A 14,734-nucleotide genomic window follows, 5' to 3' on the forward strand; every position below is an offset into this window, starting at 1 on the left:
TTGTCACTCTTTGCGTATCGCGTCGTGCGCATGCGCAAACTGGCGCTCGCGGACGCGTTCGGTCACTGTTGCCAGGGACGCGTGGAAGCGTTACCATGGAAGTGACGAGCGACTTCTTCCGGATTAGAGTCTGAAGGGAAAGCGCTTCCACGTGTGGCACACGAGTAAGTAATAAAACAAACATGTAATGCAAATAATACAGTATTTTGAAGGAGTTAAACAAGGAATGTTAAACCGCTGCAGTGAAGCGTATTTGTTCACATGAGCGTGTTTAGCTAAACTAGTCGATTTAACAATGCTGTTGTAATCATGTTTAAGTTAAGTAAGATTCAAATGTGTTTAACGTATTAAAAGATATTTTAAAAAAAAGCAACCAAGCTGTCATTCCACACATACGTCAAACTAATCTCATATCTATGTGTTTACTTCTCTACCCAACCAGCCAAGAACTAAAAATTACTTATAAATCACTTTATTTCTCATCATTTATGAATGTAAGTTAGTTTGCATGAAGATTATATGTAGTGCACCTGTCTGAAATGTGTTCACTGCATTTGCAGATAGTGAAGGCTGATCCAGGATCAGAAATCAGAGGAAAAACTACCATAGAAAACCAATAAAAAGAGCCCCGAGGATGCAAAAAGCGAGAAGAATAAGAGGTTTTTGAGAAGCTAGTTGACAAAAGTTAGCATGGCTGTGGACAGGGCGACCAAGGAGAAGAAGAAAAAGAAAAAAGTAAAGTTGGAGGATGTTCAGGATAAAGGCGTGACAGCGTGTCATGATGTGTCCGTCCAGACTGTTGTTAAAAAAGAAGAACCACTGATCATAAACATCAGAGATGGAGAGAAGCAGGAGAGCGATGCAGCTGAGAAGAAGAAAAAGAAGAAAAAGAAAATGAAGGAGGAAGTGGAAGCGAACAGCCCTGTGTGTTGCAATGCAGCCGTTCAGACGACCGTCAAACCAGAGAGCTCAGATATAAACATAAGCGACGCTCCTGAGAAGACCAAGAAGAAGAAGAAGAAGAAGATAAAGGAGGAAGCAGAACAGATGCAAGAGGAAGTGATCGTCAGTGTGGATGGAGATCATTTAGTGTCCAAGAAAAAGAAAGCCAAGAAACAAGGGTATGAAGAAGAGGTGGAAGGTGTAAAAAAGAAAAAGAAGAAAAAAGAGGTAGAGGTCGAAGAAGAAGAGGCTGATTTAGGACACAGTGTGGAGCTGGTCAAAAAGAAGAAAAAGAAGAGAAAAATCGATGATGTGGCCGAACAAGAGCAAAATACAGAACTGGCAGATGGACAGATAAAGAAGAAAAGAAAAAAGCAGAAAGAAGCAGATGCGTGTGAAGTGGTGGAGCAAAAGGTGAAGAAAAAGAAGAAGAAATCTTCAGCAGAGGAGGAGCCTGATGAGATCGGATCGAATCAAAAGGCGGAGAAAAAAAAGAAAAAGCTGAAAAAGAAATTAAAAAGCATGGATGAAGGTGAGAGTCATCCTCACACCAACGGAGCACAGGAGAGATCATCAGACAAGAAGATGAAGAAGAAGAAGAAAATCAGGGCGAGGACTGATGATGTCATTGAGATCCAGGAGGAGCCGACGGGAAAGAAGGGGAGGAAAGAGGACAGAAACAAAACCCCTGAAAAAATGAAAAAGAAAAAAACTAAAGAGGAGCATCATGAGACCGTCGTGGAGAGAGCAAATAAAGCGGTGAGTTTTACTGAGTTTATTCTGCTCGGACAAAACCCAGGATCATGACTAGACTAGGTGTTTACAATATGATGTCACTGTGATGACAATTAACCTGACTTTCAGAGAGGATATTTAATTAGATAATTTTTTTTATTATTATTTATATACTTGCATAGTGTTTACACATTTTTTCATTTTAGTTAAAGGTTTTGGAAAAATACACTTTTTTTACCCCATTTAAAAAAATATATTCTGTTTATCTTCAGTTTATATTAATTATATATATATATATATAGCATAATGAATTAAAATGAGATTCACATTCACATGAAAAGCCATTAAGTCATAAAAATAAGCTTCATTTTATTTATGATAAATATAATTTGTAATGTTTTGTGACATATGGTCATTTTCTATGCTATATATATTCCAGGAAAGTGTAACACATTAATTTGAGTTTAAATGAGTAGCTAATATTTTTATTTGTTGTCAAAAGTGAATCACACACTCACTTCTCTGTATCTGATTGTGTTCTCTCTCTGTGCTCAGTCTGATGTCGTGTTCCTGTCAGCGAAGCCTGGAAATCAGGATGAGGTTTCTATAGATCAGGTACAGCAATGATACTTTACCACATACCGTGTACACCATAAATAAATCAATTTAAGCTGTGTTAAAACTATGTTTTTATTCCACAGGCCCGCAGACTCGCCCTACAGAGGGACATTGACCAGGAATCACAGCCGAAGCCGGTCAGTTTCACTTCAGAACACTAGCATTTAATTGATCTTGGTCTTTACTTATAAGAGTGTAAGAGCATGGCTGGTGGAATCAGTAATGTGAAGGGATTGATCTGTTTGTAGAATCTTGGCCAGTGGGGCACGGCACAGTTCGACAGCTCTGACAGACAAGCCAAGTTCCTGCGCTTGATGGGCGGCTTTAAAAAGAGCAGCCAGCCCCTCTCAGGATCCTCCGGCCAGGCCAGCATGGCGCTGGGGAAAGAAGGCCAACAAACTTTGCAGCAAGGCCTTCTGGGAGAGTTTGAGCGTGCACAGAGCCGCCGTATGGACTTCAGGAATAAAGGAGCCGGATTGGGGTTTGCGGCGCCGTCCAATAAGAAGTTTGCTATTGATGCGAACGCAAGGAACTCCGTGCGATTCGATGACTGAGATTTACAGGATCGTTCACTCTGAAGTGAACGCTCGATCATCATGTACTCACGCTCTCATCGTTTACAAACCCATGTGCTGTCATCACATCAGTCAAGCTCCAGAAAAAGGACAGAATAGCCCATATGAAATCTGTTTTGAATGATGATAAAATTTTCATTTCTTGGTGTACTGCTCCTTTAAAGTATGAATCAAAGTGGATTTGACTTTTTGGAAACTAAGGAGCTCGGAATCACCCACCAAGAAAAGTATTTAACTTTTTTTATTCGTAAGTTTCCTTTAAACCTGATTGAATTTCTTTGGGTCCTGAGAGATGTTGTACTCAGGTGAAATATCACAAGTTGTATTTTAAATCATCATTGGATTTGCCCAAGAAGTTTATACTAGAAGATAAAATTACACAACAGCAAATAAAGACACTGGATTAGAGCTGTCCTTTGGGTAATCATGAGTCACATTGCGTTATTGATGTTTTTGAGATTTTAGTTAATTTATTTAGTCATTTACAGTGATGCAATTAGCAAGTTTTGTCTAAAGTGGCATTGCTTTCAGAGTATAATCACTAGTGTTCAAAAGAATGGGGTTGGTAAAATGTTATGCTCACAAAGACTGCGTTTACAGTATTAACGATTATAATGCGAGATTTTATTACAGTTTAAAGTGCCCCTGTTATAGATTTTTGAAAGTTACATGCATTGTGTAACAGCTCTAAGTGAATGAAAACATCCTGCGCAGTTTAAAAAAAGTGCACCATGTATGAAGTCACTGTCTTTCCTAAGAAAGAGTCATCAGAACGAATCTTAAGCAGTTTCAAGCTGCATTAGCATATTTGTTTTGTGAGCAGACCCAGGAAACTTGAACCTGCCCATCCTCAAACAACGTAGTGGATGTCTGTGGAGATTATTTTTCTCCTCAAACATCAAAATCATCCTAGACATAGCCACCCTTGAACCAGTGTACACATGCACCTTAAAAAAAGTGTATATATTTTTGTTGTTGTTTTTTGTTTTTAAGAAAATTACCTTATTCTCAGCTTGGATCATGTAGAGCCCTTTGTAGCTGCAATTTTAACCTTCAATCCATTGAGCACCACTTATCGTTGAGTGAACTGTTGTTAACCGGAAGTCGTGGCCTAATGGTTAGAGTGTCGGACTCCCAATCGAAAGGTTGTGAGTTCGAGTCCCGGGCCGGCAGGAATTGTGGGTGGGGGGAGTGCATGTAGTTCTCTCTCCACCTTCAATACCACGACTGAGGTGCCCTTGAGCATGGCATCGAACCCCCAACTGCTCCCCGGGCGCCGCAGCATAAATGGCTGCCCACTGCTCCGGATGTGTGTTCACAGTGTGTGTTTGTTCACTGCTCTGTGTGTGTGCACTTCGGATGGGTTAAATGCAGAGCACAAATTATGAGTATGGGTCACCATACTTGGCTGAATGTCACTTCACTTAAAAAAAAAAAAAGACAATGGAAGTGTTTTTTGACCTTGCATGCATGTCAACCTGTTGTTGAGGAGTCCCAAAACCAAAATATGAACCAATCGTAACCCATAATAGGGCTGCTTCATGTTTTTGTTGAAACTATGATAATTTTCTATGAAGTGTAAGCTCAAAAGAACAATTTATTTAAAATAGAAATCTTTTTTTAACATTAAATTTAGTCACTTTTGATCAATTTAACACATCATTGCTACATAAAAGCACTTAAATGCTTTAAAAAAAAAATCTCACTGATCCCAAACTTCTGGAACCCATTACCTTGGCATCACTAACACCAGCTTTACTGTTTGAGCTACAGGAATATATCGTTTGACGAAGTAAATCCTGTTTTGAAATTGTCCATTATATTGCAAACAACAATGCAACATTCAGGACAAATGGAACTGAACTTTATTTTTTTTCTCTTGTAAACACGTCCTCTCTAAACGGTTACAGGCAAAAGACAGAATAAAGAAAACGTAAAATAAAAATAAAATAAAACATTTCCAGATGTTCTGAATAAAAGCGGCAAGAGAAAATTAATCTCTGGTGACTATTTTTGCAGTTCATTCGCTTCAAAGAGTTAGAAAACAGTGCTGCCAAATGTTATTACTCCATAAATTTCAAATTTCCACGTTCGGAAAAGAGCTGTGGGATTTGGAGCTCCGTTTATACAATGCTAAAAATATGTCGTTAAAACAGTCTTCAGTTGCTTTACACAAAATATAATTTCTTATTTTTTTCTTTTGATTTTGTGATGAAATGTGACAAAGTAGTATGTTTTACTAAGATTCAGTTGTTCCAACTCAGTGTTTAAAGAAGCTCTAAACATTCAGGACCATTTAAAATGGAAGTCCATCAACAAAATATGAGCTTCCACAATCAGAGCTTCCAAAAGACATCTGAACATGTGACATTGCAATCACGGGTGTGTCAGAGCAGCAGAAATGCCAGAATGCTGCTTAGTAATGCAACTACACTGAACTACGGTGATGTGATACTCATGCAGTATTCACTGAGTAGTGTGCATCACAAGCAGTGTGGAATGTGACAAGTCCAGATCCACTCCTAGAATTCCAATCGGTTACTGGGCTGAGAGTTCTGCTGGAGGGGGCGTGTCTTTGAAGCTGTGTGTTCCGGTGGGTGTGGTCAGCGGGTGAGGTGGGCGTGGCTCAGGCCTGCAGGTACTCCGGCTGTACCCGCGCGACCTTGCGAAACTCTTTGGCATGTGTACGTGGACACTGCATCTCACACCAGCTGATGGGCACCATCTGAGCGCCTGCGGGAAGAGATTTCAGACTGTGATGAACAACGAACATTTTGGGTTAACTATACATAAATACAAATGTCCTTACTCTCAGGTTATCCAAAGTGTAGAGGAGTTTGTGTCAACATAGGATCAGATTTGGAAAATGTAGCATTGCATTACTTGCTCACCAATGGATCCTCTGGAGTGAATGGGTGCCATCAGAACAAATCCATCATTAAAGTGTTTTTACTTTAAACTGTTTACTTCCAGCTAAAATATGAATCCTCTATCCACAGTGTTGCTTTCGGCAGTGAAAAATATCGACTTGTCTGAATCAGGAGAAAAATATGGTTATGGTCCAAAATAGCTCTAAACAAATGTAGTGTAGTGGATTTTGATATGAGAGGACAACAGGAGATGGACTTTACTGGAGGAAGCGTTATTATGGATAATGGACACATATTCTGACCAGAAGCAAGAGTTTGAGGTTAAAACGCATTAAAAACGGATTTGTTTCTTACAAACTTGAAGCTTTTCACTTCAGAAGATGTTATCTGATAGACTAGAGTGGATTATTGTGATGTTTTTATCAGCTGTTTGGACTCTCATTCTGACGGCACCCATTCACTGCAGAGGATCCACAGGTGAACAAGTGATGCTACACGTCACCAAATATGTTCCCATGATGAAACAAACTCATCTAGATCTGAGATGGTCTCGGGGTGAGTACATTTGTCAAATATTTATCATGTGTGAACTATTCCTATTAAAGTGCATGCTATTTGACGCCCCCTCACCCGCCTCGCTGTGGGCCACCACTACACCCAACTCGTTCTCTGCTGTGGTCAGCAGATAGTTCGACTGCACGTCACCCAAAGAGATCTGATACCGAGGTCAAGGGTCATGAGCAGCACATCCGTGACAAAAGAAAAACTGCTTTTCATAAAGCATAAAGGATACCACTTTTGCAAGGACAATATCGCCTGGCCTGAAGCTTTTGTACGTCTCCACCTGAAAACACCAATTCAATACATGACATTTTTACCCCCTACACACTTTTTTAAAAAGGGTTACATATTAGATGTTTGCAGATATTTCTGTAAAATTTTTAATAGCATTATCATCTTTCCCATTCACTTTCTTTATTTATCACAAAACAAAAAAAGTCCCCTGATCTCACTTTGTCTTTCTCCGTCGCTCTCACGTCTTCTCTTCTGGACAAATCCAAATCAAACCATGTTTAACAGATTAGACTGAACATTTAACTTCTTTTACTGATAATAAAATATCCAACAGAACCTGCTCTTCAAATATGAATGAAACTTTACTTATTCAGCCTATTTGCAACATTTGATGGATATTAATCTCAAGTTTTATGTAAATACATATGCATATATTCAATTTATACAGCTGTAAATAGAGAAAACAATGCAGAAGTCTGTATATAAATCTTCTGTTGCAGATCCATACACATTATTATATTGTTAAGTCTTACTTTTGAAATGTTTTCTGTTCTCATATCAGATATGTTTAGACCAAGAGCCCTTTAAAAACCACAACAAATTCATTGTGTGTCTGTGCAGACTTGGCCAATAAAGCTGATTCTGATATTAGAATTAGGGATTGATAGAAGATTGAATCATCCATACCTGATCGTGCCTCTAAACCTGTCTTTAAGCGGAGTCGACCCCACGTATAAGATGTGGACTTTAGCAAATCGTGGGTTGATACTAGTCACCTGCAAAGAAACAATCATAGATTTAATACACAGAAACATTTAGCAGAACATCTCACATTTGTCAACAGTAAATGACAAAAAGAGATCAGAAGCTTGTAGATATGATATGACCACAGCATTAAACACCAATACAGGTTTTGTACAGAATCTCACCTTACAGGTGACAATGGCACCGACGTCAGGCAAAAGCTGTGCTTCTGTCTCCCTTACGACTGAAATCACCGGGAGCTGTGAAGAATTACATTCCACTGTTGCATTACCAAGAAGCATGGGTGTTTAAGTCTTACAAATGAATAAAGTGTTGTGTTCAAATGAACTGACCTCCTCTCCCTCGTTCTTCCTCAGCACGTATCCCGCGAGCGAAGCGAAGATGGAGCCGTGCCGCAGATACGTGCCGTTCCCGGGAATACAGTCCTCCGTGCTGCAGAGCCTTTCACCTGTGTGAACAACAGCAGACCAACCAAGCCACATCAAACTGTGTGTAAACACACACACAATATACAGTCATCCACATTCATTAGAAGTATATAGGAGAATAATAAACCTAAAAATATAGTTTAACCACAAGAAAAGATCATCAAAGTTCATTTCTGCCATGCAATAAAATATAATGAAGCTAGCCAAGACTTTTCAATCCCACAATTCAGATTTTTCTCTCTCAGATTCTAGTTTAAATTTCACAATTTAGCCTAGATCATTTTCCCCACTTTGAATTCTGGGTTTATATCTTGCAATTTTTTTCTGCCACAGAATAATAATAATATAATTTTTTAACTGTGATTGACTTTTAAATATCAAAATTGCTCAAGTTTCTATCTCACAATTCTGCACTTTCATCTGCTGTCAAAGAAAAAATCTGAATGTGATACAAACTCAATTGTGATGTAAAAAGTCAGAATTGTAAGATTTAAGTCGCATTTACTCTTTTATATACCGTGGAGGAAATATGTTTTCAAAGTTTAAATACTGTAATATCCAGAGGTGTACACGAACAGTAACTTACTGTACATTATACATAATTTATTTATTTATTTTTTACAAACATGCAAGAAATTAAACCGGATTTCGGTGACGGTTCCCAGGGCAATGTATGTGATGAAGCAGCTCGAGTCGTTCGTGTAGAGGCACACAGGTGAGTGTTTGAGCGCAGGTTCAGGGCAGGTATGCATGACAGCAGCGCTCGCGCCCCGGGCGGTGGGCAGGGCTCGCCAAACGAGTCTTTAAACCCTGCAAACACCTCACTCACTCACTCAATAGCACATACACGCTATTATATCACGCAAACTAATCGACCTAAGCTGTTTTTGCCATATTTTGACCGAAATCGAACATGTTTATGTGTTTACAGCGTCATATTAGTGCTGCGCGTGTGGATGATTCAGCCCTGTAGCAACACACGTGAACGCTATAGAGGAATCAAACCGCTCACAACTATTACTACCCACATCAAAGTTCATAAAATATCACTCTGTGCGTAAACAGAGAACATATAGCGAAGCCCTGCAACGATTATGTAGATAAAAGTACGTGCAGAAAACACGTTAATAACAGCGACCCACCTGGAACACACAGCTTCATGGGCGACATGTTTTCAAGAAGCGACAGACGGGTTCTGATTGGCTATTAGTGAGAGGGCAACTCGCGCTCTGATTGGTCACTTCGTCATGTGCGGTTTGAGTAAACCGCCATATTTGTTGTGGCTGCATTGCAATGTAACTGGAGACATGTTGAAAGAAAAGGGTTTTGACGTTTTGTTACTTATATATTTCTTATCATATATTATTATAAAAACGAAGTTCAAAACCACTGCCTTTCAATTAATCTTTGAAAATGAATAGTTTTTGTAAAAGAAGTCTCTTCTGCTCACCAAGGCTGCATTTATTTGATCAAATATACAGTAAAAAAAAACTTATTTCTAAAATAATGGTTTTCTATTTAATATACTTTAAAATGTAATTTATTTCTGAGATGCAAAGTTGATTTTTCATCATCTTTTCTCCAGTTTTCCGTGTCACATGAATGTTGGAAACAGTTGTGATGCTTTTTATTTTATTTGGAACCTGTGATACATGAATAAAATATAAAAAAAACTGCATTTTTTAAAATAGATATCTTATGTATATTCATGTTTTTTTAAAACTTTTTATTGTGATAGATGCATTTCTCTTTTTATCTTTAGGAATCAGAAGAAAATATTCACAGCATGCAACTTTATTTCTGCTTAAGACAACAAAATTTTTTAGGGATTGCACATCTCATAGCTCGCGTAAGTATACATATAACTATGGCTTTCAGTCAAGCAAACTAATTGTAACCTCCTGTACAAGCTATCATTTATTTTCTGGGACAACAATATTCAGTATGTTCGCAGAATACTTGGGTCAAGATGCATTGAACAAGACATGTACCACAGCATCATATTTACCACAGAAAAAGTGACAATAAACATATGCAAAAAAACCCACAGGAATATAATCTGCTTTTAATCACCAAACAAACTCACGCCTCCACTCTAGATGTAAGTGAATCCTAAAAACAAACCGTTACGCAGATCTTTTCAGTGACTTGACAGTGTGGGATGATTCAAGAGCATTTGTGTGGGTCTTGAGAAACATATAGAGCAGCAGTGCAAAGCAGGAATCACGCAAAAACAGGGAATCGCACCCCTTCTGCAGCCGACCCGGAGCATTAATATATGCTGCTGCCTGGCAACAGTGATCAAAGCATGTCATCACAGACAAACATGTGCCGCCTTCTGAAATGTGCAACCGTGGATCTTCAGTGCTGAGACTACGTAAAGCTAAAATCCCTCCCTGTGGCTCAATTTCACTGCATTTAAACATATACCCAAAGCAGATTCAATTGAATTTTATAAGAAGAATGGTCCCGATTCAGAGCATTAGGAAATGAATGATTGGTCAGTGGTTTGGTTCTAGGCTCATGGTCGAACAATGATTGTGTTTTGGAGGAGGATTGTGTGAACTGAGGTCTACTTCTTGGCTTTGCCCTGAGCGGCGACGGCCTCCATGGCTTTGCGGACCGTCTCTTCATCCCCCAGGAACTGCATGGGCTTCACCGGCTTCAGGTTCTTGTCCAGCTCGTAAAGGATGGGGATTCCTGTGGGCAGATTCAGCTCCATAATCGCCTCCTCCGACATACCTGGAGCAAACACACGGGATATAATTAACACAATCAAATAGATGCAATTGTAAAGCTGCCAGGACATTGATATACATCTGCTAAGATTTTTTGAAAAACTGCTACCTTTACTTCAGTTATTATTAAGAGCCAGTGAAAATGATGCATCATGTAGGGCCTGGAGAATTCCATGACATGTAATCACGGAATTATAATCACAGTTATAAAAGTGGATTTTCAGTAGAACTCGGAATGTCACAGAATTTTAAAAGAGTAACTCAAGAGAAGTGCAGACAGAAGAGTTAGAAGCTACACTTTCATTTGATTAGATTTCAAAATATAAATTAAAATGTTAATGTTTTATGCCTTCCCTTGAATACCACAATTTTTGATAATGAAATTGTATTTAATCATCAATTCTGAATAATTATTTAAAAAAAAAATCCATAGGACCATTTTATAAAAAAAAAAAAAAAAAAAAAAAATCTAAAAACAGAATTTTGGTTAAAAGTAAACTGAATTGGGGGAGGGGATACTTTTGAACTTAATTAATTAAACCTTTAATAAATCATTGTTCATTTGTAAAATGTTATAATTTCAAGTAATTAGCATACTTTTGATTACAAAAATTCAATGTAACCATTAAATCCAGAAAATGTAAATGGAAAAAAATGGAATTGAGAACAATTAACAATTTCACAAGGCCCTACAAATTTTGTTAAACACAACTGTTTTTAAATGTCTAAATTTCATAATTATAAGTTAATTAGACATGCTTTTTGATTATTACATTTTTATTTCAACCAATAAAACAGCGTCCTATGGATTAGGAGACCTCGTGGGCTCATTCTGGGTGTGTTTAGGGTGTATATCCTGTCTGGTGTACTATCAGGGCCTGATCTTTAGGGTGTTTGAGACAGTTTCTCACCCTCCAGGTGTTTGACGATTCCTCGCAGGCTGTTCCCGTGAGCGGCGATGAGGACCCTCTTGCCCTCCTTGATCTGAGGAACGATTTCCTCGTTCCAGAAGGGCAGCGCTCGAGCGATGGTGTCCTTCAGGCTCTCACACGAGGGCAGCTGGTCCTCCGTCAGGTCTCCGTAGCGGCGGTCCTGCAGTGACATCACATTCAGTGTCACATGATCCTTCAGGAATCAATCTAACATGCTGAACTGACATGTTTCTGCTGGTGGTCAGTGTCCTGCTCACCTTGCTGATGGCGGTGTAGAAGTCGTGCTCGGGGTCCATGGGCGGAGGTGGGATGTCGTAGGAGCGTCTCCAGATCTTCACTTGCGCCTCGCCGTGTTTGGCCGCCGTCTCTGCTTTGTTGAGGCCTGTCAGGCCGCCGTAGTGGCGCTCGTTCAGACGCCAGGTGCGATGCACGGGCAGCCACATCTGATCGATGCTGTCCAGCACCAGCCACAGGGTCCTGATGGCACGCTTCAGCACAGACGTGTAGCAGATGTCAAACTCATACCCCGCATCTACAGGAGAGAGAGAGAAAAAACAGCATTTGCTTCATTCTGCACACTGCATGTGCACTACCCTTCAAAGCTCTGGGGTCAGTAAGATTGTGGTTTATGAGCGTCAGCAGCTAAGGGTCTAGAACTAGTGGAGCAATGCTTAAACCTGCCCTGATTTACATGAAACTAAAGCAACATTTACAAAACCAAGCACAGAACATTGAAACAAGAGCAAAGGGAAAGCAGCATAAGCATATACAAATAATGAGCATAAAAATATCTGAGAGCACAAAAAAAAAAAAAATATATATAACCAATGAAAACATGATTTTGTTTGCAAGTTGGATAATTCTGCATGAATATTTAAGTTTTATGAAACATGATTTTAAATGTGTTTTAAGTTTTGATTCATGTTAATTATTTTTTTAAATGCATTATAAAAAAAATTATTTGTGCACAATATTTTGCAATCGGCCACCATTGCTTGCTATTCTGAAAACTTTGCTTTCATTTGTACATTTTGTGCAGTGTATTTTTTACTTGTGTTGTTACATCTTGGTTTCAAATTTTTATTTTTGTATCTGTGACTGCAATGCAGGAATTTGATCCCTTAGACTTGGTCCATCAAGAAAACCACTCACCAATCATGCAACCTCACGTTGTGACAACCAAATATTTGTCCTAACAAAAAAAAATTCAATCATTATAAATAATATTATAATTATATATTTTTATATTCTATATTTTTAAAAATACAGTTTTTGTTCTGTTTTTGAAGAAGAATATTTTTAAATATGGTACTGACAGATAAGTGAAGCAACATCCTTTTCCTCTTTTTGGTTTTCCCCTCCATATCAATATTTTAGAAGATATTATATTTTCAAAAAGCAGACATATAAAAATCAATTACTTAACTCATTTTCACAACGTCGTATTTTTAAACAAACTTGTCATGACTTCTGTGTTATGAAGTTTTTTTGACGCCTTGGCAAGCTAAAAATATTGCATTGCAGCAGATAAAGAGTAAATGAGGAAGAGCAGCACGATATTGAGTCATCCTGCGTTATAATAACAGTAATATCACGAGAGGAGCTGCTACTGCTGCAGTGCGGTGATCTCCGCGGGCCACACACAAACACAAGACCGGACTCGGGTCACCTTTCAGCGCCTGGCCGCCCCTCTTGGCCTCCTCGGCTCCGGTGTCGCTCAGATCGGCGTCAAACCAGCCGCAGAAGCGGTTCTCCTGGTTCCAGCAGCTCTCTCCGTGGCGGATCAGCACCAGCTTGTACGCGGCCATCACGCGGTCTGCACGGAAACACAACGGGGATGCACGTGGGTAACGGAGGAGACGCGGTCCCGGAGGCGGATAAGAGATGGAGTCACGGTGAGCGGAAATATAGCTCCGGTGAGTTTGGAGGTCGTCGCTTGATAAAGGAGGACAGCGCGAGAGCACGACGCTTCCTGATGCGCGCGACCAATCAGAGGGAAGAGACGTCACGACGCGACCTCGAGCGTCTTTATCGTCTGTCATAAGTTTAAAAAGAAGGAAATATAGTTTTGCAGCTGGTTGGAAGTGCAATATTTACATATTTTAACGGTATAAAATTACATGTTTATAAATAAAAAATATTATTATTATTGTGGAAGTTCGAAATATTTATTTTTTTCACTTTAAACATTATATACTGTATTTTAATTTAAATAATGTAGTGTAGGGATTTTTCTTTAAAACATTACAATTTAAAAGGCAGATATATTTTTTAATTGCATAAACCAAATTTATACAGTAAAATCATTATTTGGAAATATTTAGTTTCTATTGTTTTCAATTATTATGTTTTTTTCATGTCGTGTTTTTTGTGTGTTTACTATAGAAGTGTATTTTTAGATGTAGTATTTATTTAAATCTAATGGTTTATTATCTATTAAATTATTTTAAGAATTTTTTTTATTTAGTTTTTTCATATTTTTATTATTTAACACTTTTTACACTGTCCTTAAAAATGTTCTCAGACCCCTTTTCTTCCCGTTTAATCTGGTATTATTGTATAAATGTAATAGAACATTTAGCAAATTTGAGTTTCATTACCTAAAATTAAAATAAAACAAAAAAACAGATTCTGTGTTTGAAAACTTTATTCAAAGACCCATTAGTTGATTTGCTGAGAGATGAAGGGTCATATACATAAATATAAGCAAAGGGGTTATATATAACATTAGTAGCCATGATTATGAGGGGAAAAAAAATATGAGCCAAAAATTATTCCGACACTTTGACCGGACTATGTTTTTCTTCTAGTTCTAATGCAGACTTTTTACAACACAGACTGAACAAATGTTAGCATATCTTGGTAATTGGATGACCTAAATTGGTATTATCTAATCATGATAATACCAAACAACTTAATTTAACAGCCGACAGACATTCAGCCCAATTTGTTTCATACCTTTCTATCAAAGTTATCTGACACTATCAAGATTTACATTTACATTTATGCATTTAGCAGACTCTTTCATGCAAAACGACTTACAGTGCAATCAGGCTAACATTTTTTACCTAACATGATCTCCCGGGGAATCGAACCCACAACCTTGCGCTGCTAACACAATGCTCTACCACTTGAGCCACAGGAACACATCACAAGATGAATTTGTTCTAACACAGTTTAACTCTGAAGTTCAGTCCATCATATTTCATTACTATTTTCTAAACTATAGCAAATAAACTGTGATAATGTGAGAAATGTTGAAGGTGAAGTTTTGGTTTGATTATATATATATATATATGTATATATACCAGCAGCAGGTCGAGCTCCGGAGTGTCC

The 14,734-nt window shown here is 38.3% G+C and overlaps 3 protein-coding genes across 4 annotated transcripts; 1 reads left to right on the forward strand and 2 right to left on the reverse strand.

Moving 5' to 3' along the window:
- The first annotated feature begins 18 nt into the window (after positions 1-18).
- On the forward strand, positions 19-3,294 carry knop1 (lysine-rich nucleolar protein 1). Its single transcript, XM_052545164.1, has 5 exons — positions 19-164; positions 561-1,701; positions 2,233-2,292; positions 2,379-2,432; positions 2,544-3,294. The coding sequence occupies exons 2-5, from the start codon at positions 691-693 to the stop codon at positions 2,847-2,849; spliced, it is 1,431 nt and encodes a 476-aa protein (XP_052401124.1). The 5' UTR covers positions 19-164; positions 561-690; the 3' UTR covers positions 2,850-3,294.
- Positions 3,295-4,667: 1,373 nt separating this feature from the next.
- Positions 4,668-8,958, reverse strand: LOC127948609 (exosome complex component CSL4). Of its 2 annotated transcripts, none has more exons than XM_052545169.1 (8): positions 8,871-8,958; positions 7,633-7,748; positions 7,465-7,539; positions 7,223-7,311; positions 6,754-6,787; positions 6,534-6,584; positions 6,371-6,455; positions 4,668-5,603 (listed from the first exon to the last, which is right to left on the reverse strand). In XM_052545169.1, the coding sequence occupies exons 1-8, from the start codon at positions 8,896-8,898 to the stop codon at positions 5,497-5,499; spliced, it is 585 nt and encodes a 194-aa protein (XP_052401129.1). In that variant the 5' UTR covers positions 8,899-8,958; the 3' UTR covers positions 4,668-5,496. The 2 variants fall into 2 exon arrangements, with proteins under 2 accessions (XP_052401129.1, XP_052401128.1); XM_052545168.1 differs by having other exon boundaries at positions 7,633-7,757; positions 8,871-8,914.
- Positions 8,959-9,506: 548 nt separating this feature from the next.
- LOC127948608 (phosphoglycerate mutase 1) lies at positions 9,507-13,394 on the reverse strand. The gene is made up of 4 exons (XM_052545167.1): positions 13,068-13,394; positions 11,656-11,930; positions 11,378-11,558; positions 9,507-10,470 (listed from the first exon to the last, which is right to left on the reverse strand). The coding sequence occupies exons 1-4, from the start codon at positions 13,204-13,206 to the stop codon at positions 10,301-10,303; spliced, it is 765 nt and encodes a 254-aa protein (XP_052401127.1). The 5' UTR covers positions 13,207-13,394; the 3' UTR covers positions 9,507-10,300.
- Between the last annotated feature and the right edge of the window lie 1,340 nt (positions 13,395-14,734).

The sequence above is a fragment of the Carassius gibelio genome, chromosome B1, assembly GCF_023724105.1.
Source record: "Carassius gibelio isolate Cgi1373 ecotype wild population from Czech Republic chromosome B1, carGib1.2-hapl.c, whole genome shotgun sequence".
NCBI classification, from domain to species: domain Eukaryota; kingdom Metazoa; phylum Chordata; class Actinopteri; order Cypriniformes; family Cyprinidae; genus Carassius; species Carassius gibelio.

Excerpts from the sequence above, each read along its gene's own strand:
- knop1 (XM_052545164.1), top strand. The coding sequence starts at position 691 with ATGGCTGTGGACAGGGCGACCAAGGAGAAGAAGAAAAAGAAAAAAGTA. Across the intron at positions 2,293-2,378 it reads ATGAGGTTTCTATAGATCAG|GCCCGCAGACTCGCCCTACA; the intron begins GTACAGCAATGA and ends TTTATTCCACAG. Across the intron at positions 2,433-2,543 it reads AGGAATCACAGCCGAAGCCG|AATCTTGGCCAGTGGGGCAC; the intron begins GTCAGTTTCACT and ends ATCTGTTTGTAG.
- LOC127948609 (XM_052545168.1), bottom strand. The coding sequence starts at position 8,898 with ATGTCGCCCATGAAGCTGTGTGTTCCAG. Across the intron at positions 7,758-8,870 it reads CATGAAGCTGTGTGTTCCAG|TTCACACAGGTGAAAGGCTC; the intron begins GTGGGTCGCTGT and ends GGTCTGCTGTTG. Across the intron at positions 6,456-6,533 it reads ATATTGTCCTTGCAAAAGTG|ATCTCTTTGGGTGACGTGCA; the intron begins GTATCCTTTATG and ends CCTCGGTATCAG.
- LOC127948608 (XM_052545167.1), bottom strand. The coding sequence starts at position 13,206 with ATGGCCGCGTACAAGCTGGTGCTGATCCGCCACGGAGAGAGCTGCTGG. Across the intron at positions 11,931-13,067 it reads GGGCGGCCAGGCGCTGAAAG|ATGCGGGGTATGAGTTTGAC; the intron begins GTGACCCGAGTC and ends TCTCTCCTGTAG. Across the intron at positions 11,559-11,655 it reads TCTACACCGCCATCAGCAAG|GACCGCCGCTACGGAGACCT; the intron begins GTGAGCAGGACA and ends ATGTCACTGCAG.